This window comes from Phaethon lepturus, unplaced genomic scaffold (genome assembly GCF_000687285.1).
Source record: "Phaethon lepturus isolate BGI_N335 unplaced genomic scaffold, ASM68728v1 scaffold2671, whole genome shotgun sequence".
NCBI classification, from domain to species: domain Eukaryota; kingdom Metazoa; phylum Chordata; class Aves; order Phaethontiformes; family Phaethontidae; genus Phaethon; species Phaethon lepturus.
The window spans coordinates 446-28125 of NW_010519686.1; the positions used below are offsets into that span (position 1 = coordinate 446).

Consider the following 27680-nt stretch of genomic DNA (forward strand, 5'->3'; position numbering starts at 1 on the left):
CTTGTTCCATACGCGTTACCTTAAAACGCAAAGCCGAGCGTCGGCCTCGCATGACGCGACGGATCTGAGATAAGCTCTGCTCAGCGTGTGCGGGCTCGAGTGGGCCTAGTCCCGTTGCCCTCACTTAGAGAGATGTCTTAGCCGTAGCTGGCGAAGGTGCAGGTGGACCTGCTGGCGGAAATTTGGAAGGAGAATTTGAACCCTTAAAATCCCTAGTGGGGCATCGTCTCTGTTGGTGCAAAAGGGCATGGATTGTGTCTGTTTTCTATGGTTTTCAGATACCGGCTGTCACCCACTTGGCCAGAAGACATAGATGTCCCCTGTGACTAAGTCCTTGCATGAGTGTTTTGAAGATGAAACGCTGCATAAACTCTTAAAGCGTACCACCTGAGGACATTGCTACTGACATGGACATCATTATTTATTTACAGATGCTTTAATCAGGAGGAGCTTTTTTGTAAACATGAATTGCTGGGCTCTTTCCTTGAGGTGTCGTTTCTTGTTTCATGCTATTGAAACATTAATCTTAACTTATTATGACTCCTTTGTGTTGGTCAGCTCTCAGGGCCATTTCCCTAGGCTTGAAAATGTGGGAGCTTTCAAAAATGTGTCAATCGTGCCAACTCAAGCCACTTGTGGGCTGCCAGACCGAAGTACTTTTTGTCATAGCTCAGTGGCTGTTGAAAGTATTATGTCCTGCACCCAGAGGTTTTGTGTTCAGGAATGTCCATACAGGTCATCGCCTTCTTCCTACAAACTGCTTCTTTCAGAAGGCCTTGGTACCTGTATCACAGAGGACAAAAAGGACTTGCATCCAGGGTCCTTCAGCAACGCTTCCAGTTTTATTTTTCATAATCGCAAGGATTGCTTCTCTACTCCCCGTTCTCCAAGGCTTGCAGCTTCATTTACGTTAACTGTATGGTTGAAACCTGAGCAAGAAAGTGTAATGTAAGTAGTATTGAAGGTGTTTACTTTCCTGGTGCTCTTAAAAAAATTGATCATTGTAGTCACAGTCATTATTAGCAAGCTATTTAAAATTTTAAAAAGGTACAGTGAGAAACTGTGACGTTTTAAAACTGTATTTAGGTTGGGGCCTTCACAAATGTCAAGACAAGTAGGTTCAGTTTCAGTGGCGTTGGCTCAGATGATAGTTCAATTGCTTTCAGTGGGAACTATCCACACCTAATGTGCATGTCTGTTCTTAAAAGTCTAAACTCGTATCTCTGATTCACATTCATTTCTCTAAAAGCTGCTAGCAAAATACGTTGTCAGGGGTTTGTTCTGTTACTTTTCATGGTGGAAAAAAAGTTCCTTTCATCTACTGCAAAATGCAAAGCCTCCTACTCTTTCTTACCCTCGTTGTGCAGATCATCTTTAAAGTGAAGTACACAAAAAGTGTAGTACTTTCCTTCAGAGATGTCACAAATGTTTTTTGTGTACTTGTGTACATAATGTACTTGTGCTCATAACTTATTCTTAGAATGAAACTAATCATCTGCTCTGTTGTATCATTCTTGATACTTATTTTGCATGCTGCTTTGAAATATTTTGTCTAGGGGTGTGAAAATCATCAGAAACAATAGAAATGTCTACAATTGTAACGGTATGTGTAGAATTATAGTGTGCTTTATACAAAGATAAGTACCTTTAAAAAAAAAATCAATCTAGCCATAGGAGTTGTGGTTATGGAGGGGAAATAAATGAGATCTGAAGAGCAAAAGTGACTTCAATTTGAGCTTCAGTTAAATCAGCTCAGCTGAAGGTATGTGTAAAGGTGTCTCTGGAGCTTTGGCCTAATGTCTTTCATAGACAGCATTTTCTATATACTGTTTGAATCTTGACTGGCAGAGAGTTCAATCCTAGGGTTGTCGTATGCAGTGAGTTCATGTCCACATACATGTGGGCATATCAGAGTCTTCAGCGGAGCATATGCCTACCTTGAAGCAGAAACGTCCTGCTGATTTCCAAGCAAGCTGTTGCAGTGATGTGTTGAGTGAGTTCTATGAAACTCTTCAGTCAATGTGATAGGCTTTTGCTTGCATGGAGCCTAAAACAATGAAATGTATGTCCTTTGTTTCAAACGATTGTGCTGTGCAGAAACCAGACTCTACCGATGTCTGATTATCCATGGACTAGTGTAAAACATTAGCCTTCAATTGCTACTGTGTTAATAACTACACAATATACGTATTCCTGTTCAGTGGGTTTTATAGATCACTTTAAAATCTAAATGTTTTTATTCAATTTTTGTAATAGATCACTTCATTCTTCTGTCTTGTGAGATTGCTGCTACTCAACATGTAGAAATGACAATGGTAGAGCCCAGTCCTGAAAACTGAAGTTGGACAACAGTTATGCCAGGGGTCAGGATGATATGCCACTGTCCAGACTCTTTTTTTTCCACTGTTTACAGGAAGAAGTGTGTTAATTTGTCTGTCTTCATAAAAGGAATACACAGCTCCAGTTGTGGTGAAACAGTAATTGCACACTAATAGCCATTGAATCTTGACTTGGAAGACATCCTACAAAAGAGAAATAGTTCTACAGCAAACTAAGATGTTTTTCCTTTTATTGTGTTGGTTTAGTGACTCCTTCAGCTTGGCAGAAGGAGTTTGACTTGCCAGATGTCCTATATTTTGCAGTCCCTGATGGGGAATTGTCCCCCCTTGATGTCTTTTGTGAGACCTTTTAAGCCCCATTATAACAGCAGAGGGACTTCATGGAACTGGGACTCATTTTGACAAAGTCTTTGCGCTGCCACCAAAACACTAGGAAGATGAGCCACAACCAGCTGCTCTTTTTACCATTAGAATAATTGAAAGTTTAACAAGGTATTTTGTTTGCTGGCAGAGTGCTCTTACATCAAGCAGACCTGTGGTTTTTGGACATGCCGTACTAAATGTGTTTCTTCATGCTAAATGTTGCATGGTCTGACTGCTAGAGGGTACTTAGGGAAGAAGCTAGGAGTGTTGCTGTATAGCATCCCATTGCATCCTTGTAAAGACAGTGATATTTCTGTTAGGCATGTGCCCATGTAAGAAAATAGCAAGATTTTTATGCTAGAAGTTAGTGTGCTGGCTGAAGTGAGAGATGCTGATGCAAGGATCCAAAGTCTGAATGTGCTTTAAAGATTGTGACATTCTGGGGGAGCAAACATGTGGATAATCAGACATCAAGAATTTTCTTCAACAATTTCATATACCAAGTTTTCTTAAGAGAATCTGGGAAAGAATACACTTTCATACAAAGAGAAACGAAACTCAGGTCATGTTACAGATTTATTTGAAGACCTAATGTTCTTCGAAGTAAGATATATAGTATAAATATTTGTAGGTATGCTTTTAAGTCACTGCATATTGGAAATCTTGAAGAAAAGACAGACAATAATGAGAAAACATTGACATTTGTACTCCAGTCTTTAAATTTACTTTCCCTTTAGGCAGTAAGTGCAATAAGTGAGCAGAGCTCTTGTCCCTGAATTTTAGTCTTTCCCCATGCTGCCTCTCTTACTGCATGTACTCATCAGTTAATAGAAATGCTTTCAGTAAGCCTGGGCATAGCCTGTAAGTAAGCCTTAGCACAATATAGGAAATTTCATGTGATGATAACCCTTTGCAATGGAATATGAGAAGAATATGAGTACAAACTTAGCATACATCTTGTAGTCATTACAGGCAGTTTCAATCAATTTGGCATCAATTGGGGTGACTGGAAGTTAGATGACCAGAAGACGGTGGTGGTGGTTAGGAAATGAGCTGGGGCCTTTTACATGCAGGAGGTTCAGGGGGAACAACCTGATTGTGAAGTGGGCAGTAGATATATTTTTTTAAACTTTATTTATCTAAAAGACTAATCATATCCTATTACTTTATATCCATTCAGATGTTTTACCATAGGAACTGGACTGAAAGGGGGAGTTGCCTTAAGATACCATATGTCTGATTTTGAACCTGTGTAGTTGTTCCCCTTTGCAAGTGCTCCAGTTAATGTGTGGGGATCACCAGTGCAGCCGTGTTAGATTCTCTAGAATTTTTTTCTCTTTGAATGCTGACCCAGCAGATTTGCACTGTTTGCTTTTTCTCTCTTCAACCCCACCGTAGAGAATTATGGTAGTCGGGAATTGGCTCTGTGGGACCAAGAGGTTACCAGAAGTTAGAAACTTCACGAAGAGTAGTGGTTTCTCTCTGTAATCGTGGTTGGAATGGAAAATTGTGCTCAAAGTCAGAAGTAATGCTTATGTCTATTTCACCTATGTTAGTGTTAGTTTGGGTTTTTCTCTCTTTTTTCCTCCCCTGTCCCCTCTGTTTTATGCCTCTTGAATTTTTCTCTTTCAGAGGAAATCAAGTCAATTGAGACACAATTCACATTTTTTCTTTCCAATGTTCAAAGTGATGTACATCAAGGTCGCTTCCCTTCTTAAAGTCATGACACCTTTGGGGATAAAAACAATGCGGGGATGTTTGTTTTAGATAACTAAAATAAACAAAAAACTGGATTATCCAATTATTGTTTATCCAGGAACTTGGTAAATCCAGTTCCTAAATATTTTGCTACTTAGCTGAGCCTTCCCTCACATTTATTATCTAGCAAAACTAGCATGTTTACAAGCAAACAAAATATTGAAAAGACTCATTGACAATATATTAAGAAATGTGTTTTTAGTAAGGTTTGGAAAACAGAAGTCTGCATTTTGCAAGTTGTTTTACTGACAACATTCCAGCAGGATAAACTGGTAACATTTAAAATGAATTAATTATTCTTTTGAATTTAAAGGTGAATTAATGAATAATGGCAGTATCAAAGAACAGCCTTTTTGATACTTTTCTTTTATAAATGCATAGTATGTGAAGATGCTTATCGGTAGATAAATTGTTTTGGTTTTCTTTTTCTGAAATATGTCCAAGTAAATTCTGGCCTCATGCAAATTTTATATGCTTCTCTCTTGTGACTTAGTGCACTAATTTAGCCTGGTATAACTGTTGAAATATTTGGCTTTTCATGGGTCAGTAAATTGGGTACTGCATTTCTCAAGCAGCTGAAACGGGAGTGCAGAACTTCATAATTTTTATTGTACTAATAATTACCTTAATAAAATACATAGCTGTTTCAGAAGCATACATAGCCTGTGCTTTCTCAGGACCCTTAGCATCATGGTGGTTGGGTTGGCAAAAATATTTCAGCAGCTAGATGTGCAATGTGGTATTCTCTGTACCTGATGTATCAGTGTTGCATTTGATATTGATGTGAAATCTTTGTGGGGGGAAAAAACCTCACAAGTGGCTGGAGAGTCTGCTTGCCTTGCTCTTAGGTTAAAGAAAGGCTGTGTCAAAGGGAGAGCGTAGGGAAAAATGGTGTTGTTGCTACCTTAGCTGGACAGATTTGGTGGAAAGATGGAAGATTTATTTCCAGAACATGTCATTGGTACTGCTTTTTGTGGTTATATTACATTTACCTTGTTAGACTAAGAAAAATGTAAGTGCCTCCACAGGATGTACTATGTTGCATGGGTTTGTATGAAAAGTGCAGCAGAGGCCTGCGCAGTGCTGGCCAGCCACCGTGGTTTCTGTCATGGAAACCTGAAGAGAGGATGCAAAGCAGACCCCTCTTCTGCCCCCAAGTGAACTGGGGTTGCATGCTCTAAATTAAAAAAAAACAAAACAAAATACTCACAGATTAAGATAGAAAATATCTTTGTTAAAGTTTTTTGCGCTTAGTACATCCTGTGACTTTCACTGTCACTGAGCATCTTCTCCAGAGCTTTATTTTTAACGTTTATATTAATGCATTCTGGTTAGCATCACTTTACAGGATAGCACCTTGGCAAGAATGTGTATATGTGTGTGCTTCTGACCTTATGTTGTTTTTCTTGGTTATTTCCAAAGGTGTGTGATAGAAAAGGCTATTGATGGGCAGACTGTGTTCAAACTCACAATCTCTGAGAAAGAGACCATGTTTTATTATCGCACAGTAAATGGTTTGCAGCCACCAATAAAAGTAATGACACTGGGGAGAATTCTTGTGAAGAAATGGATTCATCTTAGTGTGCAGGTGAGTAAAATAAAAAGCATTTAATATTTGTTGAAATACAACATTTGTGTGAGAATGGTGTAAGTGTATAAATATAAAAGGGTAAATTGGGGGACGTAAATGATAACTCTTGAGTCTTGCAGGTAAGGATCTTAATTTGGGAGTTCGTTTTGAGGTGGTTGCTAATTTAGCACTGGAAAGAAATGCTGTGGCTGTTCTTCTGAACAAACCAGACTGAAAATTCTTGCCCTTAAGAACATGAGCATTTGGGGTGAAGAAAAGCTACTTATTTCTAGGGTTATCAATAAGTCTTGGGTCTCTGATTATTTCCTAAAAAAGAGAATGCCACCCTCATCTATACATGCTAATGTACTTATCTTACAGAGGTGTGTCCCATTTAATTTTAAAAACTTCTTACAGTGCACATAAGTAAACATGTATGTGTTTGTGCAGCATCAATCAAGCTAGTAAGTTACATAGCTATTACCTCTTACTTTAAAAATATCATTCAGAACTGTTAAAACACAATCCTTGTGTTATAAAAGTCTTCTGTTGACATAACTTTTTAATAAGTGTACAAATATCCACTGAGGATAAAGCAAAATTGAGTTTGTTAAAATTTAAACTGTATGTACAAAAATCAGTAAACAAACACAGAATAAATTAAAATTCAGTTATTTGCATGTCTTGTAATTCCCAACAGATGCTCTAGTAAATTCTATTTGTAAGCCAAGTTCAACTAATAATTATAAAACACAATTATCAGGTATTGAAATGTTTGTCTTCTTCCTTCCTTCATTTCCTTTATCGCTTCTATTAAATTTCATTTGGTTTACAGTACAATCAAGAATAGTTTTGCTGCTTTCTTGAAACTTGCTAAAAGGTATTGACTGTGATTTGGATTTTTAGTGCTGATATTGTCACTTGTAAGAAGTATCTAAGCTGACGTCTTGATTTTTTTTGCAGTTTGCTTTTTTCCAGGATAACAGCATGGTAGTGTGAATAAGATTTTGGCTGTTGGATTAAAAGAGTGACCTTAAGGTAGAACTAATGAACTTTACACTTCAAACACTCCAAGGGTGCTATATTACTGCTGTTGCTGTCAGCTGCATTTTGTAGTAGCCTCAGAAACTGCTAAAGCCTGAGATAGCAAAGTGGAGAGTGAAAGGGCTGGATTTAAATACACACACATCTTAAATTGTATTAGAAAGAACCCTCAAGCACTTCTTAGAATTTGGTCCTTTGTTTCTTTGGGGAAAGTTGTTCAATGCCTAGCAGGAATAAAGAAGTATAGCTCCTAGACCCTTGAAGGGCCTGCAGGCGTAATACCTTTTCCAAATTTCTGAACTCAGGGTAGAACCTTACATTCTGTAGTTTGTGGTATTGTAGGATTCAACTTCCCATTAAAGATGATAATGGCTGGAGCATGATCCATTTAGCACTAGGTCTGGCTATGAAAATTTAGGAAAAGGTTTGGGTTTTTTCTTTTAGCAGCTGTCCAAAAGCATTTTTTTGTATAAATGGAGAAATAAATGGCAAATGAGAATGAGACACCACTCAAAAATATGCAAAAGTAACATTCCTGTGGAAGTGTCTGTGTCTTCAGACAACAGTAGTATTTGATGATGATATATGTTTATATATTGTGATGATACATATTTGATTATAGGTGTTTCCTTAAGCTGATGAAAAAGTCTTCTGAAGATAAAGCTACATAAAAAATATGTAGTTTTATAGGCATCAGTAATTTTAGCTAAAGGCAGTGGGAGAGCCTGGGTTTTACAGCTAAAAGTACAAATTGCCTGATCTTACCAGAAATGTGATTTTTGACTTCTCTGACTAACCAGCCTTCTCCCCAGGTGATATCCATGCAGTAGGTATGGGCACTACTGTGTGGAGGAGAGACCCTTCTGTGGGCTGTAGGTGAGCTACCGGGAGGTAGCAGCAGAGGCGGCTGAATGCAATAATGACCTACTACTACTTTGAGCTTTTCTAAGTCAGTCAGACCATGTAGACTTCCATGCTGTCTTGTTGAGGTGAAACTGCCTCTAATACCTGTAAAGGATTAGCAATCTCAGTTCTGCATCACTGTTGTAGGCATAACCTTTAATTTCTAGCAAAGGTAAGCCCTAGGATTGAGCTCTGTGGCTAGTAAATTAGGAAAGTTTGCAGTCATCCTATGGCTGTGCTGGTTTTGAAGTAGGTGTGGTGTTATCAGTGTAGTTGCTATATAACCTCCTTCTACAGAAACAAAAAGGAAATTGTTGTTAGATGTGAAATGTCATGTACGTGGCTGTGATGTTTAGCCACAAGATCCTAGGTTTAACTAACCTAACAATAGATTCAGCACCTTTTTTAGCTACTTGGCAGAATTTGGAACATTGTTTGGCATTCTTTTTATTGGGATCTAGCCAGAGCTGGGTGACGTGTCCTGATGTAAAAAAAAAAAAAAAAAAAAAAAAAAAAAAAAAAAAAAAATTATATATATATTCAGACTTGTGTGACAGCTTGCTTGCTATTATTTTTGGACTCAAAGAAAATAATGTTTGTGAATGTTCTTTTATAGGACAACTGAGTACTGTTCCCAATAAGAAAGTTTGAAATGTGGCATGGATATATTTTTGTGCACATAACAAAGTTGTATAGTTGGAAAAAATGTAATTTAGAAAAAAAAGGAGCAAATAGTTGCATTGCCCTATTTTGAGTTGTAGGACCCCTAAAAACCTCATCTGTGAATGTAAGAGGGAGAGGGTTGGGATGTGATGCTGTTATACTAAACAGAATCTTAAATAAAGAAATTATGTTCTCTATGCATGAAGCATAATAGGCACAAGCTATTCAGATTATTTTTTTTAAAAAGTATGTGCTTTTACAACTTTTAGGTAATATAATTCATGTACTGGTGGTAACTGAAGATATACGTGATGACATCTCTTTTAACTTCATACCAGAGGTGTGGGCATCTAACCTGTTGACAGTTTCGTTTCCCAAAAATTTTTCAGAAGCATTAAATGCTGAAATTAATATCCCTGGCCTTCAATATGCATGACTTTTTAATGGTGTAGTTTTTCCTACCAAATTCTGTGGTGGTTTAGGTCTGTGAAGGAAATGTGGGTGACAGCAGTGGGTCAAAATAGTTACCTTGTAAATTGTATTGGAAATAAACTTGACCAGATATTCTCCACAGCATATTGCAAAGCGCTGTTGAAAGCCATGCACAGTATTGCATGTTTGTCTGGTGGACAGGGAGGAAAAAAGTTTTTGGCATGATGCCTTGTTGCTCAGTGACTGCAGATCAAATTAATGATCTGATATGTCTAATATGGGGGCAATAAGTCTAATTTGGGATGAGTCTGATTCAGAAAAAAATTTTTTTTACTGAAAGCTAGCACTTCCTGGTATGGTTAGCAAATAGGGGTGTCTAAATGGATCCTGCCCCTGAGAAAAAAAACAATGCTTTTTGGTTGGCTCACAGGGAATTTATGCATCTTGTTTGTGACAGTGCATGTGCTGGCTGGCACACCCAGTGGCTGCAACCAAAGAATGGGGGATTGAGGCATAAAGCTTTGCGTGCCAAGCTGGTGACAGGAATAACAGCCAAGGGATACTGTGGGAATTGGTTTTGATAAGTGTTCATGGCAGATTGGTGGATTTTTGTGCTTGTTTTTTAGCAGGTTGGTTGTAGTTTGTGAAGAGTGTGTGTGTGTGATGTAGCTGACCATGAGAGACACCACTGCCAAGGAGCTAGGGTCTAGGTCTATCTCTGAACACAGGTATGCCTAATATGAGACTGATTCGGGCCAAAGGGCTCCAAAGGCAAGCAGTCAGTAGGAGCTGGGAGCGTGCAAAGAGGGGAGAGTTCCTGTGGTTTGTAGGAAAAACTGAAATATTTGTGCAACAGACACAATGACAGAGGGAGCTGGGAGTGTGCAAAGAGGGGAGAGTGGTTTGTAGGAAAAACTGAAAATATTTGTGCAACAGACACAATGACAGAGGAGCGTGAAGTATTGGCTACAGATGTGACACTGAATTTAGAGGGAGCAGAAATATGGTAGGATGGCAGATATGTTTGGAATTCAGGTATAAGAGCATATGCCTATTGAGAAATGATAAAAATGAAAGCTAAATGGTGGAATAGCACCAAATAGTAATTAAATGATAAGAAGGAAGAAGAAGAAAGGACAGCACAGATGGAAAAGAATTTCTTTGGAATAAAATAATTCTAGGGGAAGAGAAGGCTAGTAAATTAATTCTACTGAAGTAATCTAGGAACTTAAACCCTTGGCTTTGGATTTAGATGTGTAACTCGTTAGAGAGAACTACCGCTAAGAACTGTGTCATTGCAGAGACTTATTCTCCAGTTTATGGTTGGGAAATTAAAGTTCTACTAACAAGAGCAGGCCCCAAACATTCCTGTATGTTCTGCATGAAAGGTTTATTCATAAAGTAGTTGCTGAAGCAGAAAGTCTGGATGCCAGCTTTGTTAACTGATGAGGGCATTATTAGACATGTGGGTCTTAAAAATAATGTTGAGTATTCTTAACTAGATTCAGTTGAAATGGAAGAATAAACAACTCTTTTGTTCTGGAAGTACACTTTTGGGTTTCAAAGAGAACAAACACATAGGACTATTTTAATAAAACAAGGTGAACTGTGGAGGCCAGAGACTGAACGGAAAAAAAGGCCTGGAGGTTATTAAAAATAAAAATAGTCGAATTAAGAGGAATCTCTGCCCTTATGCCAGAGTCTGCAAGCACTGAGGAATGAGAAAGCAAATTCACAGAGAATGCTACATAGGAATAGAAACAAAACTGTAAAAGATGTCAAGCACAATTAGACCTTGCAATGACTGTGAAATGGTAAAAAGTTCTTATGATTTTTTTGTGTAAGAAGGCAAGACCTGTCTACAGTGAAGGTGTGCTTGACATTAAGGATTATTTGAGTAAGGTCTGCAAACTAAATAAATACTCTGCTTCTGTTTTCAATAATGATAATAACAGTCACAGAGCAAAAGCAAGCTGGGTAATGGAAATCACAGAATCATTAAGGCTGGAAAAGACCTTCAAGATCATCAAGTTCAACCGTTAACCCAACACCACCATGCCTCCTAAACCATGTCCCGAAACGTCATGTCTACGCGATTTTTGAACACTTCCAGTGATGGTGACTCCACCACTTCCCTGGGCAGCCTGTTCCAATGCTTGACCACTCTCTTGGAATGAGAACATATGGAAATGAATCATAAAAAATGAACATATGGAAATAGAAGTGGTCATAAAGAGGTAGAAACATAAATTTGCAAGCTTATGGTGTACATGCTGATGCAATCAGATGGTCTTTGTCCAAAAATTCTGAAAGAACTGGTACATTAAATCCTTTGACAAAGAGGTATTTTATGCAAATCTAGCAAGTCAAAGGTGGAGCTATAATACTTAGATTTAGGAAGGGTGTCATGCATTGATGTTGGCCAGCAGCCAAGCACCTAGGGTCCCCACCAGTGGGAGAAAGAATAGCAATAGCAAAAGTGAGAAAACTCATGAAGGAAAGTGGGGTGGGAGGGGAACAAATGATGTGAAGGCAATCACTTGCTGCCTCCCACAAGCAGACCACTGCCCAGCCAGTCTCTGAGTAGCAGCCACCTTGGAAGTAAAAAAAACCCTGTCTTCTCATAGTCCTTCTACCCCAGTTTTTCTTGCTAAGCATAAGGTTATACAGTATGGAATATCCCTTTGGTCAGTTTGGGTCAGCTGTCCTGGCTGTGCCCTCTCCCACCTTCTTAGCCTAATGCTAACTTACTGCTGAGGTAGGATGTGGGGGCAGAGTGGGAAAAGAGAAAGGCTTGACACTGTTCAAGCACTCTCCAGCAACAGCCAAAATATTAGTGTGTTATCAATGCTGTTTTAGCCACAAATTCAGAACACAGCACTATACAGGGTGCTGTGAAGAAATTTAACTCCATCCCAGCCAGAGCCTGTACAAAGAGGAAAGAAAAAGGATCTTGGCAATGCAGACCTATTTGTCTTGACACAGTGGCATATGAGGATTTAGAAAAGATCTTTGAAGGAATAGATAAAGATGTGGAGCTAAATGAAAAAAGGGGATAAGATGCAGCGTGGATTTATGAAAGATAGCTCATCACTGTCTAACCTCTTAGGTGTTTTTGATGAGAAAACTGATTTTCAGGAAAGGTAAATGTGTCAGATTTCCTCTATCTGGAATTCAGTTTAGCATTGATGTGACAACCCATAAGAAGTTGTAGGGTCAAAGGGAATGCTCATGGTGAAGCTTGGCAATAGATACTGCTCAAAGGAACTTGCTTATAATCCTGGGGAGGGAGGAGGCAGAAAGCAATTGAATTCCTTGAGAATTAGTCTTTGGACCAGCCTTATGTTATATTTTCATTAATGATCTTGGCAGAAATATTAAGAGTGTACTGATAATACTAGCCGGTAACATAATGTGGAGAGACGTCAACAGGAACAGTAAGATGTCATACAGGAAGAATGGCATGACCAAAAGGACTAGGGTAACTGGCATGAAATAAAATTTGGTATTACAAAATGCAAAATAATGAACTTGAAATACCCCACAAAATCTTTGGCTAAGTAGTTAATCATTGGAAAATGACGGAAGTAGTAGTCCCAGTGATGATGATGGCATGATGTAGCCACAAAAATGGCATGTGTTGAGGAAACGTATCAGGCGAGGCATTCCCAGCAGTGAGAGAAAAGCGTCATTGCTGCTGTTCCAGACTCTGGTGAGATTTTGTGCAAAATGTTATGTACAGTTTTGGTCAGTCATATTTAAGGAATATAATTCAGAACAGAGCTACTAAGTCTGTGATGACAGTGGAAGGCTCTATGCAGGCCTTACAGAAGATGATTTGGAGGATGTTCTTTTGGGTATTAACTGTAGTGAAGAGTAGGAAGTCATACTTCCTACTTAACTAGTAAACTTCCTAGAAGTTTTCATGTCTAAATCTGTTAGAGTGTAAACACTGGGAAGAAAAAGGGACTGTTTAAGTTGGAAACAGAGTCTGTTCTAATTGCAGCAGAGTTTTTCTGAAAAATCATTCTGATCAGAATGGCGGGGGTAAGAAAATGTTAGTTTTTGTTTTGTTTTTTTTTTTAAATTTAAATTCAGTAACTTTCATAAAAAGGGTAATGTATAGTGCATCCAACAAGAAAAGATGGGAATTCATATCAATCAGTTGTTTTGTAGGTGGACTATGGGATTTTTTTCTTTTCTCGCTTTTCCTGCAATATTACTGTAACAACCACTGCCAGCGGGATGTTGGACATAAGTCACTAACAGTCTTGGAACGGACTGTTGAAAAAGCTACTTGAGACTAGATGGCATCAGTCTAAGAGTAACTTTATACCTTTTAATAGTTTATGCAGCCTTCTTAATATGTGGTATATTGCTGACAGAGCTATTGACTATCCATTTCTTTGCTCTTTATACCAAATAAATATTTGAGAAGTCATCCTTGAAAAGTTCTGCTGAGGTAAGCTAAAGTGTATTTGCAAAAAAAGTGAATTTTGACCATTTTTTCTGCTTTCCAATTAATGACTTATTTTTTCTCTAATGATGTCTGCCTTTATCTTCCACTGCTTATGATTTGTAAAGGAACTTATTTTTTCATTTTGCAGTTTCAAACAGTTTTGGTGTTTTTAAGTCCACAAATTGTGGATCCTGTTTCCTTGAAATTACTGCCGCTATTTCAATTGATTTCAGTTGATGAGGATCAAGTCCTTCAGACTTCTGAAAGTTTTATAGTCCTTCTGTGTGTTTGATCTCGATTCAATGATATTTATCACTGTATCTTTTTAGGTATATATTAGGAAAAAGTCTGATTGAAGGTACACAGCGGAGTAAAGGATATATAGCCTTAATTTAAGAATCTGATATACACAGAAGTGAAACCTCAGGAAAACTGGTGTCTTAAAAAAAGAACTTTTAAAGAAATAAAAAATTTGAAAACATAGTAATGCATAATTAAGGCCAATTGTGTACCTTATTATCTCCACATAGTGATACCAATATCAGATTTGTGCCACTTAGTAACAGCAGTTCCATTATGTATTTTCTTTTTCAGATTCACTGTTAAGGGTCTCTCACTTTCCTTTTGACGCTTCAGAATTTATTTAACCCATTAAGAAAAGTGGAATTTAAAAATGAATTTTCAGATACAGCCAAGGCTCCTGAAATAGGTGATTCTTTGAGAACATGTCAGATTGATATATTTGTTTCATATTTAGTGTCTGCAATTATAAAAATAATCTTTTTACTAGCCTTTATTTTGCTTGATCATATCTGTGTAACTCTGCCATGTTTTGGCAGACTATAGCACATAAAAAGCTTTAGAAAGTAAGTTTAAAATCTAAATGCAGAGAGGTAACCATGACTGAATTACTCTCCTGGGAGGAAAATGCTCTTAGAGTGCCTATTGAAATCAGCATTATCATTTCAATACATGTCAAATATGAGTCATTTCCTAGTTTAGGCAAAATTTCTTTATAAATCTTTAAATCTTCCACTTCTTTCAAGAAAAGGTTAAAGTACTTATGATTTAATGAGACTGCTTTACATCATAACTGTTTGACTATCAAGAGAAAACTTGTCCTTTCCAATTTGTGAAATCCTTTTATTTTCTGCACAAGTTTTTGAATACTTTAAATTTTAAATTAAAAGCAAAGAACCTGAGACTTAAAAGGAGGGAGGAAAACATTTACTTTATACACTCTTGGTGTATGTGTTACTAAGTATGAGGTGTGTTAAACTGTGTATTCCCTAAGTTCAGTAAGGACATGATAAAGCATTTTAATTTAACAAATCAATTGGATCTCTTGTTTGAAGTCATCACTTACTATCTGTTAGGAGTAGTTTGTCAGTCCCAAGAAGGGAGGGGTGAGTTTGCATCAATTCTATGATTAGAGCTTCTTGTCTATTAATTTCAATTGTGTGTTGAAAATATTTAGGAGGGTACAGTCTGTCCATATGCTTGGCGCTATGCTCCCAACAGCAGAAATAAAAAACATGTTACAGTCTGTATAATGCATTTGAGTGTCTGTTTAGAGAACTGTTCCTGGAAACAATGAGCGTAGCTCTTTTGGCAACTGGTTCATTTAATCTGCTACGGTTGCAGGCCATTCAGATGCTGCTGCTGAACTTGCAGCCTTGGGGTTCTTTGATATTAGTAACTTGCTGTGCTACATCCAGAAATCCTGCTGTGGTGCTTGCCTTCTCTTCTTCTGGTCCGTGGGTACTAGGTTGTCAACTGTTTGTGTTGATTTGAAAGGTCTTTGTTGTTATATCTTCAGTTCCTTGGGAAACTGGGATATTTCCTAGATGCCTTTGCTTATACTGTCTCTTAAACTACTACTTTTCTTGCCTGAATATGAGTTCAGGCAAGTTCTTGCATATTTGCAGTTTTAGATTTACAGTCTAACAGCTGTCTGGGAACACAAGACAAGGAACTTCATCTGGGCCAAGACTTTAATTTCGGAGAATGCCAAAACCACAGGTTTTGTTAATGCCATCTTGACTACACTTCTGGAAATTGCAAATGTTTTTTCAATTGCAGATGCAAATCCTACTGAAGTCTATATCATATATAGTAGGAATGGAATTAAGCCTTTGTATGTTCAATGCTGGAAGGAGGTAGTGTTGAATGGTTTGCAGAAGCTATGCCTGATTTGTCTGGAGAGTTTCAAATGAGATTTGAAATCTATCAAGTTTCAAATTGTTTTGCAAGCAGTTTGTTTCCTTATACAAAAATATGTGGCAGCCAATTAAATTGTATTTTTAATAATGGAAGCAGTATGTTAAGAATAATTTGCTTTCTTTTTTTCCCCCCAGTCTCAAATTCTTAAGGTTGTGCTTTTGGTGTCTGATGTGTTTTTGCTTTTTTTATTTAATTTTAGTTTTTTAGATAAAAATGAGTAAAGTAGAGATGAATAATGATCTATGCTACTCTAGAATTGTGGGGGGATGGGGTGTTTTCATTTTTTCAATTAGAAAATAACTTTCAGTCTTCTTTCTAAGCATACCATAATTTTTCTAAGGATAATTAATAGCTGTGAATAAAATTTCTAATGACCATTGTAATATGCAATACGTCTATTTGTCATGTGTAGTTATAGTACATATAATTTGTAAGTGTATTTTTTGTTGGAAAAAATTTGTTATTTAATATTGTGGTGGCATATGAATCTAAAAGGTGTGTCATACCATAGAGAAGTAGCTTGCCTACTTACTAGAGGAGAATGTTTTGAAAGGTAAAGAAAAAAGATGTTATTCAAGTGTTCAAATTCAATATTAAGGATAATAGTAAAAATTTCATAGCTGGAGTTAGAAGAACTGAGAGAGATGTGTGCTGTTTAACAGCATCCTGTGAATTAAACTGTGGTCATTGGAATCAACTATTTTCAGACTGATAGAAATCTGGAGTCCTACTGGGAGAAACATAAGCAAAAACATATTGTTTAAACTAGATAGTCTTTGATTCTGAACTAATCTCTTCGATACAAGTTTATGTACACCTCTTAGAAGTGGATTCCCAGATATGTATTGCTTAGTATAACTTTAGGTACACTTCTGCAGCTATATGCCTGCTCTTCCATTTGTATGTTTGTGTGCCCATGAGCTGTCGAGGGAGCAAACTTTGAGAGATTGGAAGTAGCTGTGTGTACTTGATATGGCCATTGGTATAAAACGTTAAGAGGACACTCATAGGGTACATCTACATTATCAGTTTTGTGTAAGGGAAGAGTTCTTTTGGATGTAGGTTTGTTGTCTGTCTATTTGGAATCTTGCGTCACTGAAGAGCACTGCTGATGTACTTGAATTTGATTCCTTTCTGGGGAGACCAAGCCTGAAGTTGTACACTGGAGTGTCACCCTTTAGAGCACACGCTTTGCAATGTGGGCAGAAGGTCTTCCAGAAGGTAGTTCTTGGCATGCAGTGTGTGAGCAGAAAACTGGCAACGGATTTGAACTTCTTTGCTGGTAAAGATGGATCACAGATGCCGAACCATTGTCCTTCCCTCTTTATGCTGTGCTAGTTGCTAAGTAGATGTTTTCACAAGATACTTGAAACTTACTTGATAAGAGTCTAAAAACTTCATGTGTACAGCCAAATAGAGCAGCTTCTGCTTTTCCTGGTTATTTAAAAGAAAAAGTAATTACTGCCTTTGGTTCAGGTTTCTGTAGCTTAGAGACTGAAGTCAGAAGTCTGATCAAGAAATGGAAGATTAAACTTTCCGATTGTCCTTTATACAACCTCTGTTACTTATGTGTTGAACTGTCATGTACATCTTGCATTATCACCTGTGCATGTGGCAAATGGAAGGTGACACAAATTACATGTGTAGATCCTGTACAATGCAAAATCCATATGTGCTTGTGGCAGTCCATAGGAGGAATCTTCTGGTAAGTCTTCATGTATCGTTTTCTCATGGAATCAAAGAATATTTCCTGGCACTGAACAACTTGCCAGCTTGGCTGGAAAGTAGTAAGTTCTGGGATGAAAGAGGGGGAAGAACTCCTGTCCATGTATCTCGTTCCCATGCCTCAGCTCAATAATGCTATAACTCTTGCATCATTGAAAAACTGCTGTTTTGGTTTGACAGTCTGTCTAGATGTTCTGTCTTCGAGTATGAAAGAAGAGTAGATGCACAGAAACAGCTTTTAGATGCATCACTGACCTGTTTTCTGACAACCAGTGGTTTTGAAGCTTCTTAAACTAGACTGTATTCAATAGCCACCGACTGACCTATTTTTAGTTTGTCTACTTTATCATTTATATTTCAGTATTGCTAGTATCCTGTGGCAGTGAGTTCCTCATATGCAATTATGGCTGTGTGAAATTGTTCTTTATTTTAAATCTGCTGTCTGCAAACTTCTTTTTGCCAATTTCTTTTGTCAGTTGCTTTCCATTTATCATTCTTATGCTATTTGATATTTTGGTTATAGAACTTGATCACGTTATAATTGTTTCTGATATTGAAGCTGTTCTGCGGTTTGATCATCCTCACTGATCTTTTCTGAAACTTTTGGGGTTATGCTATTATAATTTTGGGGATGCCAGGGTCCAAACTCCACTTGTTATTCCAGATACTTTGCATCATAAATTTCTAAACAATGAAGTTCTGTGGTTTTTTACTTCACTTCCTTCCCAGTAAGGGATGTGTTTACTCTGTGCCATTGAGAGTTTTGCTGCTTAGTGGATGACTATCTACAGTAACTCCAAGACTACTTTTTATTAGCAGTGAGGGTTCAAAACTTAATGTTATGTTTACATAGTTAAGAATATTTTTCTCATGTCTACTACCTTGTGGTTAGCACATTTAGTCTGCTACTTTATTGCCTGTTCCTTAACAATTTTGAGATCCTTTTGTAACTTTGAAGTAAGCTTCGACTTTTACTGTCTGGATGTATTGATGACATCCTTTTTCACCTCACTAACCACTGTTTTCAAGCCTATACAAAATGTTAAATAGCAGAGGTGGTTGGAGTTACCTACTGAAACTGCCTGCTTGAAATGTGGCCATTTAATCTCTACTGAGTTTGAAACCTTTCTGGAAAGCCAGTATATTATATTGGTCAGTTCTTCCTTATCCACATGCATGTTAACGACTTCAAAGAACTTAAAGTTGGGTCTTGATTTCCTTCCACAAAAGCCACGTGTATAGAATTGCCTTTTCCAGTATACAATATTTATCCATGTGTGTTTCCAACCGATTGACCCTGTAGAGACTTGATTTGATGGATTATCAGAGCCATTGCTCCAAGAGCTGGTCATGCATCATGTCTATAATTTTAATTTTTGCATTGTTCTTTGATCTGTGCAGGGCTAATTGAAAATTGTATTTTCTGTTTCTACTGCTTTTCTGATCTCCCATTGAATCCGAAGGTGCTGATTTTTCTTTTTTTCTTTTAAAAAGTGGGCTGGAAATACTAGCTTTTGTAGTATGTTTTAATACAGCAGCTCATTTACCTTATCAAAATTTGAATTTTCATGAAGGTATAGCAACACTCTGTCAGTGGTATGATCTATGTAATCATATGATTGGTGGTATGATTCCTGACATTCAGATTCAAACATCTTGGGCTTTAGATTTCAGAGATAGCCATATTTTGTCACAATCTACAGTCTACGTGTATGCTTGTAAGGACTTTCTTTTTGGATACTTCAAAGTTGTTTTTTCCTTAAACTTGATTGGTTTCTTTCCTAATTTGATAAACAAGTAAACGGTCCCGATTTGAGTGTAGAAGCTTACCTTCATTAATTCTATCTATTCCAGAAAAGTTTCTCAATTCAAAGTGACTTAAATCTTCTTTCCGTGTATTGTTTTCTCGGTTGTGTACAGAATCATGCAACCTTGCTTGTCTGACCTTTTGTGATACCGTCAGCATTTCAAAGAATGGCACTGGTCTTGATCTTCTGCCTCCTGAATTAAAGCCAAAATATTTTCCTCTTTCTCCTTTCCGGTGGTATTTAGGTGTACCCGATTGACTCTGACTGTAGATGGCCTATATATCTTGTGAGGTTCATTGTTGTTGCACCTGTAGGCAAATCAGCATGTGATATTCAGTGGCAGCATAGATTAAACTATCAATATTGCTCCTAATCTGACATTTCAGAACTGCAAGCTTCTGTTTCTTTCCACTGAAATTCTTACCCTGAAGATTTACCCTCAGTACTCGGACATATGTGCCTTTCTAGCTTGATGACCATGTCCTATGGGACTTTTGTGGTTCTTGAAGTCAGGACTGGTCAACAGAAAAAGTCTCTCATCTCTCTGAGCTTCTGTAGGTGGCCTGCTTGACTCTTGAGAGCAGATGTTCTGTCTTCTCAATTTATTACTTGTCCTTTATACATGCACCTTTTGTCTGTAGGGCAGGTTAATTAGGTATGTAGCAGGTTGGTAAACTGGATTACCACTCTTCTGCTGGACTTCTAAGTGTGTTTGATTATATTTGAAGGGCTTTTATCCTTTTCCTTAAATTGTGTTTATTGACATCCTCATCTTTGCTGTTGATCAGTAATCTTCCTGGCCTTTCTGTGCCCTAACTCGGTGCCTGTATACTGAAGTGCACAGAAAACCACTATGAACTTCCTGAGCAGCCTCCCCTGGTCCTCTCCTGGCCCATCTCCGTCCATGTTGGTTGAGGGAGCTGCTGCATAAACTTTTTCCTTTAGCTTTTTCCAAAAATGAGCTACTAACAATAAGTTATCAAAACACAGTCCTCCTAAGTAAGGTTTGGTCTATGTTCAGTTAACAGCACAGTTTGTATCTACTTGTAGTAGATCTCAGCTTTGCAGAGCTTTGCTGGCAAGATGCTTAGTAACTTTGTAGAAAAGCAGTTATTAAAACAATGAAAATTGTAGCTTACAGTGAATTGTCATCAAAAAGTGTAGGAGAGTTACAGTACAAAGGAATAGTTGAATGACCGTTTCTAAAGGACTTTGTGATAGAAGGAAGAAAGCAGGGCACAGAGGAGGAGGGAAGGGCCTGAAGTAAGGTTTTTGGGAGGAATATGAAAGGAATCAAAGGCAGAATTTTGTGGATCCTTGACCATGAAGAGAAACTCACTCTTGAAAGAAAAGATGAGACTGTATTTGCAAAAATCCCTTAACTGGATACGTCGAACTTTTGTGGCAAGGCATTCAGAGAGCGATAATAATTGCTTTATTCTTATGTAAATCATCACAAAAAGAGACAGAAGCATGGATTTTCAACCTTCTAGTCCCAGCAGAGCTGTTCATCTGTTGTAGAACCAATGTATTCTTGCATTAAATTTGGGAATGACTTACAAGTCCCAGCACTGAGCAGAGTGCTGCAAAATTCTTCACATGTAATGGATACAAAAGACTAGAATGTAATCTAAAGCTGATAGTGTAATACAGGGTTAATAATTGTACATTAGTAACAGCTCCATTCATTTGTGTGGGTATCTGCTTATTCTTTGACTAGTGAAGCACAGCGACTTTATTCAGACGGGATGTTTCATTTGACATCTACATCTCATCCCTAATTTACATGATTACAAGTAGTTCAGGAAAATTCAGAATCAGTGGTTGTGCTGTATTTTAAATGGAGGGGGCAGAGAGAAAATGTGCATTGTTATGAGATTATGTAAAATGTACTTTCAGACCTTTTGTTTCAATTAATTTTGGCAAGTCTATGTAACTGTTTAGCTGCTAAAAAGCAGCTTGTTGAATCCTTAATACTTGTCTCCTTTCATGTTACTATAGTGATCATCATATCTCAGACCTGATTTGTTCTGTGACTTGGGGAAAATAGAGTCATTATGCAGGAAGAAAGCAATTGTTCTCCATGTATTTTCGGATCTGATGCCTAGGATCCTCTTATTATGTGTTCTTGTTTGGAACTCATTTGCAGCACAAGAGCCACTTGTTAAACCTTTCCATGTAAAAGTAACAGAGGTTGATCAGTGGTCAAAATGGTAGGTAAAAAAAAGCTTATTTGTTAATTGTTTTATTTTTTAACAGAACCTGTATTTGCAATCTTGAGCTCTCCTGTTTTCTCTGCCACTCCCCTGCCCAGATACGTTTATTCTGTCCTGAGGCACCAGTAACAGATTGATAGAGCTCTACTGACACAGGCAATAAAGAATATTTTTCATTGGTACAGTGCTGGTTGGGGTAGAAAGTGGCAGAGCTGTGGTTAACCATTTTAATATTACCTCATACTGCTGAAATGCTGGTGAAGTACTTGCCAACAAAAGGTTAAATGAAAATTGCCAATCCATAATTGGAATGCATACTCAGTGGCAGAAGAATCGCTAATCTCTGATTCCACTGTTTATTTTAAAACAGTGTTTACTTATTTAATACTAATTCTTTAAAAATACAGACCATTTCAAAAGCTGTCTCTTTTCGCATCGATCTTTCTTTGTCTTCGGCCTTGTTTGTCACATAATTGACAGTGTGGGTTATATCACTCAGTTTTTAACACAGTACTAAAATTACCCTTGTCTAAAAAATTAATGACATACATGATTCTTATTTTGTATCCTTCTGCTTGCTGTTACTTGCATTTTTGCATCTTGAAGGCTTTCTTCATGAAATTGCTATTAGTTTGTCTTAAGCTTGTAAACTACCTTATGGATTGGTCTGCCTTCCAGTTTGGGGTCAAATTTGAGTTAATACATGGCTTGTTCTTCAACAGAGAGTTAATTGCTTCAGGAGCACTCCAGGGCTCCATCTTTTTGTCTCCCCCCCCCCTTTTTATTTTATTTTAAATTTATGTTGTTCTTCAGGGAATGCAAGCTGAACTAGCAGATCTATGCACAAAAAGAAAGACTTGGATTGAAGGAAAACCATTTTCAGTTGAGAAGGGATTAATATTGTAGGAGATAGTGAAAAAGAAGAGTAAAGGAGGGCAAAAAGAAAAGCTAAATATCTCTTATACAAATGCTGGGAGCATATGTAATAAGACTGCTGAATTGGAGTGACATGTTTTCAAGGATAAGAAAGATATTATTGGAATAAGAGAGACAAGCAGGAAAATGAAGGGGGATTTAAAATGCCAAGATACACAGTTTTAGCGAAGGGAGAGCTCATATAAAGCTGGAAGAGATGTTACAATATTGCTGAGGGATGATACTCAATCTGCAGTAGGAAACACCCCTCCTCCTTATGTGCACCCCCTTTTTTTTTTTTTTCCTTCTTTTCATACTAAATTCAGTGGTTTGCATACAAGACGTGTACAATTTAATGTAGTTGTGATTCTTGGTTGTTGCACTAGACTTGTAGGTGGTCAGGAAAAAAGCCCAAGCAATAAAAATATTTAAGACATAGAACAGGTCCCTAAGAAAACCTGAACTTTGATTTGAAGAATGCTAGGGTATTGAGGAGGAGACAGTAGGAAGAGAGATTGTTAGAGATCAGTTAGGATATTGACTTGTGTTAAAACTACAAATGAGAGCATGTTTCCACTGTTGCTGTAAGGTTGTTGTCTTTATACTGTTATTGAAACAGTATAGAATATTGTTGCTGTTATCATGGAAAGATTGCAAATATAAACCTGTGTATGGAGATAAGAAACAAAATCAAATTATCGTAAAATCATGACATTTGAAATGGTTGTGAGGTGGGAGTATGTGCGAGAAAAAGGTAGCAGCCCTAAAGTTATTGATTTTAGCAAATCTAACTTTGAAGGAAAGCAAAATGCTCCCGGGATTTTTGCCTGCAATCCTGTGATGAATGGGAAATCCACTCCACACAAGTAGAGAGTACATAGTGTATAAAACACGTAGAGAGGCTGCAATTAAAATTCATCCCAGTTGAGCCAAGAAAAGGAAAGGCCGATATGGGCCTGAGGCAAAAGAAGGAAAGGCAAAGAGACAACTCGCCCCTCCCGACCTTATGCTTTTTCCTTCCCCTTTGCTGTTCTTTACCATTTCTTCTACTGCCCCTTTATCTTCTCCAGCCTTTCTATTTTAAGACAGTTCTGTCATTGTGGTCCCCTGATGAGGTTTCTTCCTCAAGTCTCTGTTTTTTGTACACTGGAATTCTCAGAGCATGGACATAACTGTTCAGAGTGCTCATAACATGGATGTGAGTCCCTCTCCTCCCTTCCTCCCCAAAATACTTACACTGTACACCCCCTTAAACATGGTTGCAAGCTGTATGTAGTTAACCTATTTCCTCTTCCCCAACTTCCTTTATCTTTGTGGCTCTGGGATGGTTTCAAATCACTGTATGGTGAGGGAAGGAATGAGACAGCAGGAGCTGGGAAGGGCAAGTAAGCAGGTACGTAACAACCCGTGTAGACGGTGGTGCTGTATGAAAATTTTTAGAAGAAGACACTGCTGCGTTAGAGCATCTACCACTGACGTGGCAGGAGTTCTTGAAGAGAGAAGGGTCAAACAAGCACATAGATGGTTGCAGGTAGTGTTCCTTTCCGTTGTGCAAAGTTAGGGCACAAATTGGGTCATCTTTTGGGACCCGATATGCAAGATGCTTTATTGTCCAAAATCCCACATACACACATTTATCAGACATCTTGTTTCAAGGTGTAATGAACAGCTGTGAGGTAGAAAGTAAATTTAATGTAATTGAGGTCTGAATCTCGGCAGGTATAAAATGGCATTGCTGAAGCCAAAGGCAGTTTATAGTAGCTGAAGATCTGGCCCTTAACCTAAAGCAAACAGTTTGAACACATTTTGATCTGTCATTTTATTTTTAGAAGGTGAACAAAGATGATAATGGCAAACGTGGATTTCAGAGAGATTTAATAGGACAGCAGTGAAAGATCGAGTGGTCTTTTTCCGTCAGTCAATCTGTATTCTCTCTTTTTAAGTTATGGTGATTTGTTAACTGCAAAAAGTGGCAACAGGTGGAGGGGGTGAACATGTGGTCTTATGGCATCCAGCTGATGACTGACTGACCAGTTTCCGAAGATGTTATGAAGGATCATAAAGTTTAGTTCCATGTGTATTGTGATGATAGTTGCATCTATATTTAAAGCTTTCTGTCACTGAAGCACTCTTGGTGTTGTCAGATGTCTATTGGACTGGATGAGCTGCAACTTCTTGCAATTGAATGTCAATAAGACCAAAGCAATTTTGGTTGATTCATAGCACCAGCTTAAGCATATTCACTTGCACAGATTACATTTGACAGATAGTTACCTTCAGCTGAACTCTGTGGTTAGAAGCCTTGGTATACTCTTGACAGTGAGCTTAGAGCTGATGCCTTATGTTTATTTCATACCCTGTTTTTACCTCCCTAATACTGCATGTGTATGTCTACATTTAAATAAATTCACAGCTGAAGTACTAGTCAGTCCACTTGTTATCTCTGGACAGAATGTTGTGGTGAGTCAATTTCAGTATTTAAAAAATGGTGGTTTTTCCCATTTAGGCAGTTTTAATTTCAAAAGCTATCTAATTGAGGATTTTTTTTTTATCAGGAACTCCTGGAAAAGTGTCTGTCACAGTCTAACAACAAGAGTTAAAAGAAAATGGAATGTTTTCCTGGTATTCTACCAGCTTGCTGGCTGGCAGGAAAATATATTCAACACAGGTGTTCTTACCCTGTTGTATTAGTGAAAGTTAAAATGCTCTGGATTCTGCAACAAGATTGTGCACAGTGTCATCAATTACTGATGTGTGTGCGCATTCCCTATAAATCTTGTAAAGAAAGGCATCTTTCCAGGTCTTTTCTCGTAATGGTCCTAAAATAGTCTGGGTTAAAACACAGTTTAATTCACTGATTTGGTTAGTCAGTCCTGCTTATGGTGAACTTATGCATATTGAAAGTTCATTTGGAGCATACTGAAGAATTATTAAACTTTTGAATTATTTCAAACCATTTCCCCATGCAGGCTTCTAGTCAACTTAAAGCAGCATCCTGATTTTGAAGAAAAATTCAGTGATTTAATGCTAAATCGCTTGTGCATATACTGTTTCCACTGATGCACAACTTCAGTTCCTGTTTTTAAAGGCTGAAGGTGATTTTCCTATAGAGCTTAAGGAGGTGCGAAAAGGGGAGATTTTGGAGTTTTTACCTCCTCTCAGTAAAGAATAGGAATGCAGCATCCTTGAATTTTGGTAAGAATGAACTAAAAATAAAACACTTACTACATTAAAACACTTGTAGTTGCCTATTTTGGCTAGATGGGCATGCTCTGGTGAGAGGGCAGAGTCGACTTTATAGTTTTGGCTACAGTTAGATAATGAATCTCAGCCTAGAATTACATTGTCATTGCTTCCTTCTAAAAATGACAGAATGGTTGGAAGTGAAAGAATCTCCCCTAACCATGAATGTTAACTTAAGCCCTTTCTTTTTTAATATCATCGTAATAAAGACCCTGACCCCGCTGTTATTTCAGTCAGTGGTTGCAATGAATGGCCCCAAGCCTTTTTTGTTTTCTTCCTGTGAAATGCTCTTTGGCCTGAGAACCAAAGATGTGTGAAAAGCATCACATTGAAACCTACCTCGATGCCAGAGTTGCAGCTTGCCTCTATATTCCTGTGCTCTTTTCCTTCAAGCTTGCAGCCAAGTTGCTTCAAAGGCTTGAAATAGAGGGGTGGGTAGTAGATTTGGGTTTGCTCAGAGGTGCAGAGTTCTTATAACTTAAATACTTCATTTTTTGCCATGTGAGGGTAGTGTAGGATTTGAATATAGAAACACAGGAATTTAGAAATCTGAATGAAGTCATTTAATAAAAGCAGGTAAACCAAATTTTATGATGTGTGTATCTTTTGCATTAGCTATAAGGTAATGGGCAAACAAAATTGCATGAAGATTTAAAGTAATTGTAATGGCTGTATAATGTAGTACTCCTTTTCTTCTGTACTTGATAAGAAAGAGAAATGCATTTGAAATCAAGACAGGGTTCTAGCTGAAGCAGCACCAAGCTCACTGGCAAACTCACCAGCAAGTTGTTTTACTGGCGCAGAAAACGCCATTTGTTTGTCAAGTGTTATGCAGATAAATTATCTGAGCTGGCTTGTCCTCCTGGGTTTTATTCTTTAGTTTCCATACCCCTGCTTCCCCCCATCCTCCTGTCCCTATTAACACGGTTATTAGCATCTTTTTTGGTCTGTTTGAGAACAAGATCCTAGACAAATTCCTCCTGACATGTTCTTGTTCTCTTATGTTTGCTACATAAATTCATTATCTCTTGCCAAGTTTGAGATCTGCCAAGTTCCCTCTGTATTGTCTCAATTTTCATTCCAAATAAAAAAATTAAAATGCGAAGAACAAAAGACTAAAAGTGAACTCTTTATTTTAAGGTTGTAAGCTTTGTCTCTGAGAGGGGGAAAAATAAAAAAAAAAGAGTAAAGGGGATTTTGGTGTAAGACATCTGCCCAAACATCCCTAGCAATAATGTCATCACTGCCAAACTGTACTAACACTACAAAAATGTATGGTAGTGCTTATTCCTGAATTGTTTGTTCAGCTCAGGTTTTACATTTGGGTTAGGCTGCATGTGGTATGTTGTAAGGGGAGATAAGCAATGTAAGACTGTACGAGCAGACTGTGCATCAGTACTGGTGAGCAACATGTGGAGTAGGAGGTGGTTGTGTGATGTGGAATCCTGACGCATCTGCAGAGGTTAACCTGTGGAAACTACCAGACCTCTTTATTTTCTAAAGCAGTCATAAGGCGGCTGACAGATTACCTGAAGGCTTGGGAGAATAGGGGAATTTTGGGATAAACCATTTATTTTGTTCTCTGATTTGTATTGATGTTTGTGAGAAAAATAGTCTTGGGGTCATGGAATCTGCTCCCATGTATATTCACTACATTTTTTTGTGTTTGAAGAAAAAAAGCTAAATGTGAATGTAGCAGATTTACAAAGGAAAAATAAAAAATAGTAGAATAATGCTAAATAAGAATAAGGCAGAACTGGGGGGTTGGAAATGAGCCTTTGAGATGATGGATGTTCAAGATGTGTAAATTCTGCAATTTATTCAGTGAAGGCAGGTGTTGAATTGTGCAGAAAGTTGTCTGCCATTTCTGATGCATCAATTTAGGAGCTCATAAATGCACAGATTTTTAAAAATGTCAAATGCAGCATTGGTTTTTGGTCGCTAGCTCTGGTTAAATCACAGCTGAAAGTAAACTTAGATTCATGCTAATGGTTTCATCCTATTTGCCTCCCCTGCCTG

At 37.7% G+C, this 27680-nt stretch overlaps 1 protein-coding gene across 1 annotated transcript in view; it reads left to right on the forward strand.

Moving 5' to 3' along the window:
- Nucleotides 1-463: 463 nt before the first annotated feature.
- LOC104628505 (usherin-like) overlaps nt 464-27680 on the forward strand; it is a gene marked incomplete at its 3' end in the record, with an annotated part of 60896 nt that continues 33679 nt past the window's right edge. Inside the window, exons 1-2 of the mRNA XM_010297123.1 lie at nt 464-948; nt 5883-6048. Of these exons, the coding sequence (XP_010295425.1) occupies nt 464-948; nt 5883-6048 (651 nt within the window). The remainder of the gene's footprint in view (nt 949-5882; nt 6049-27680) is intronic.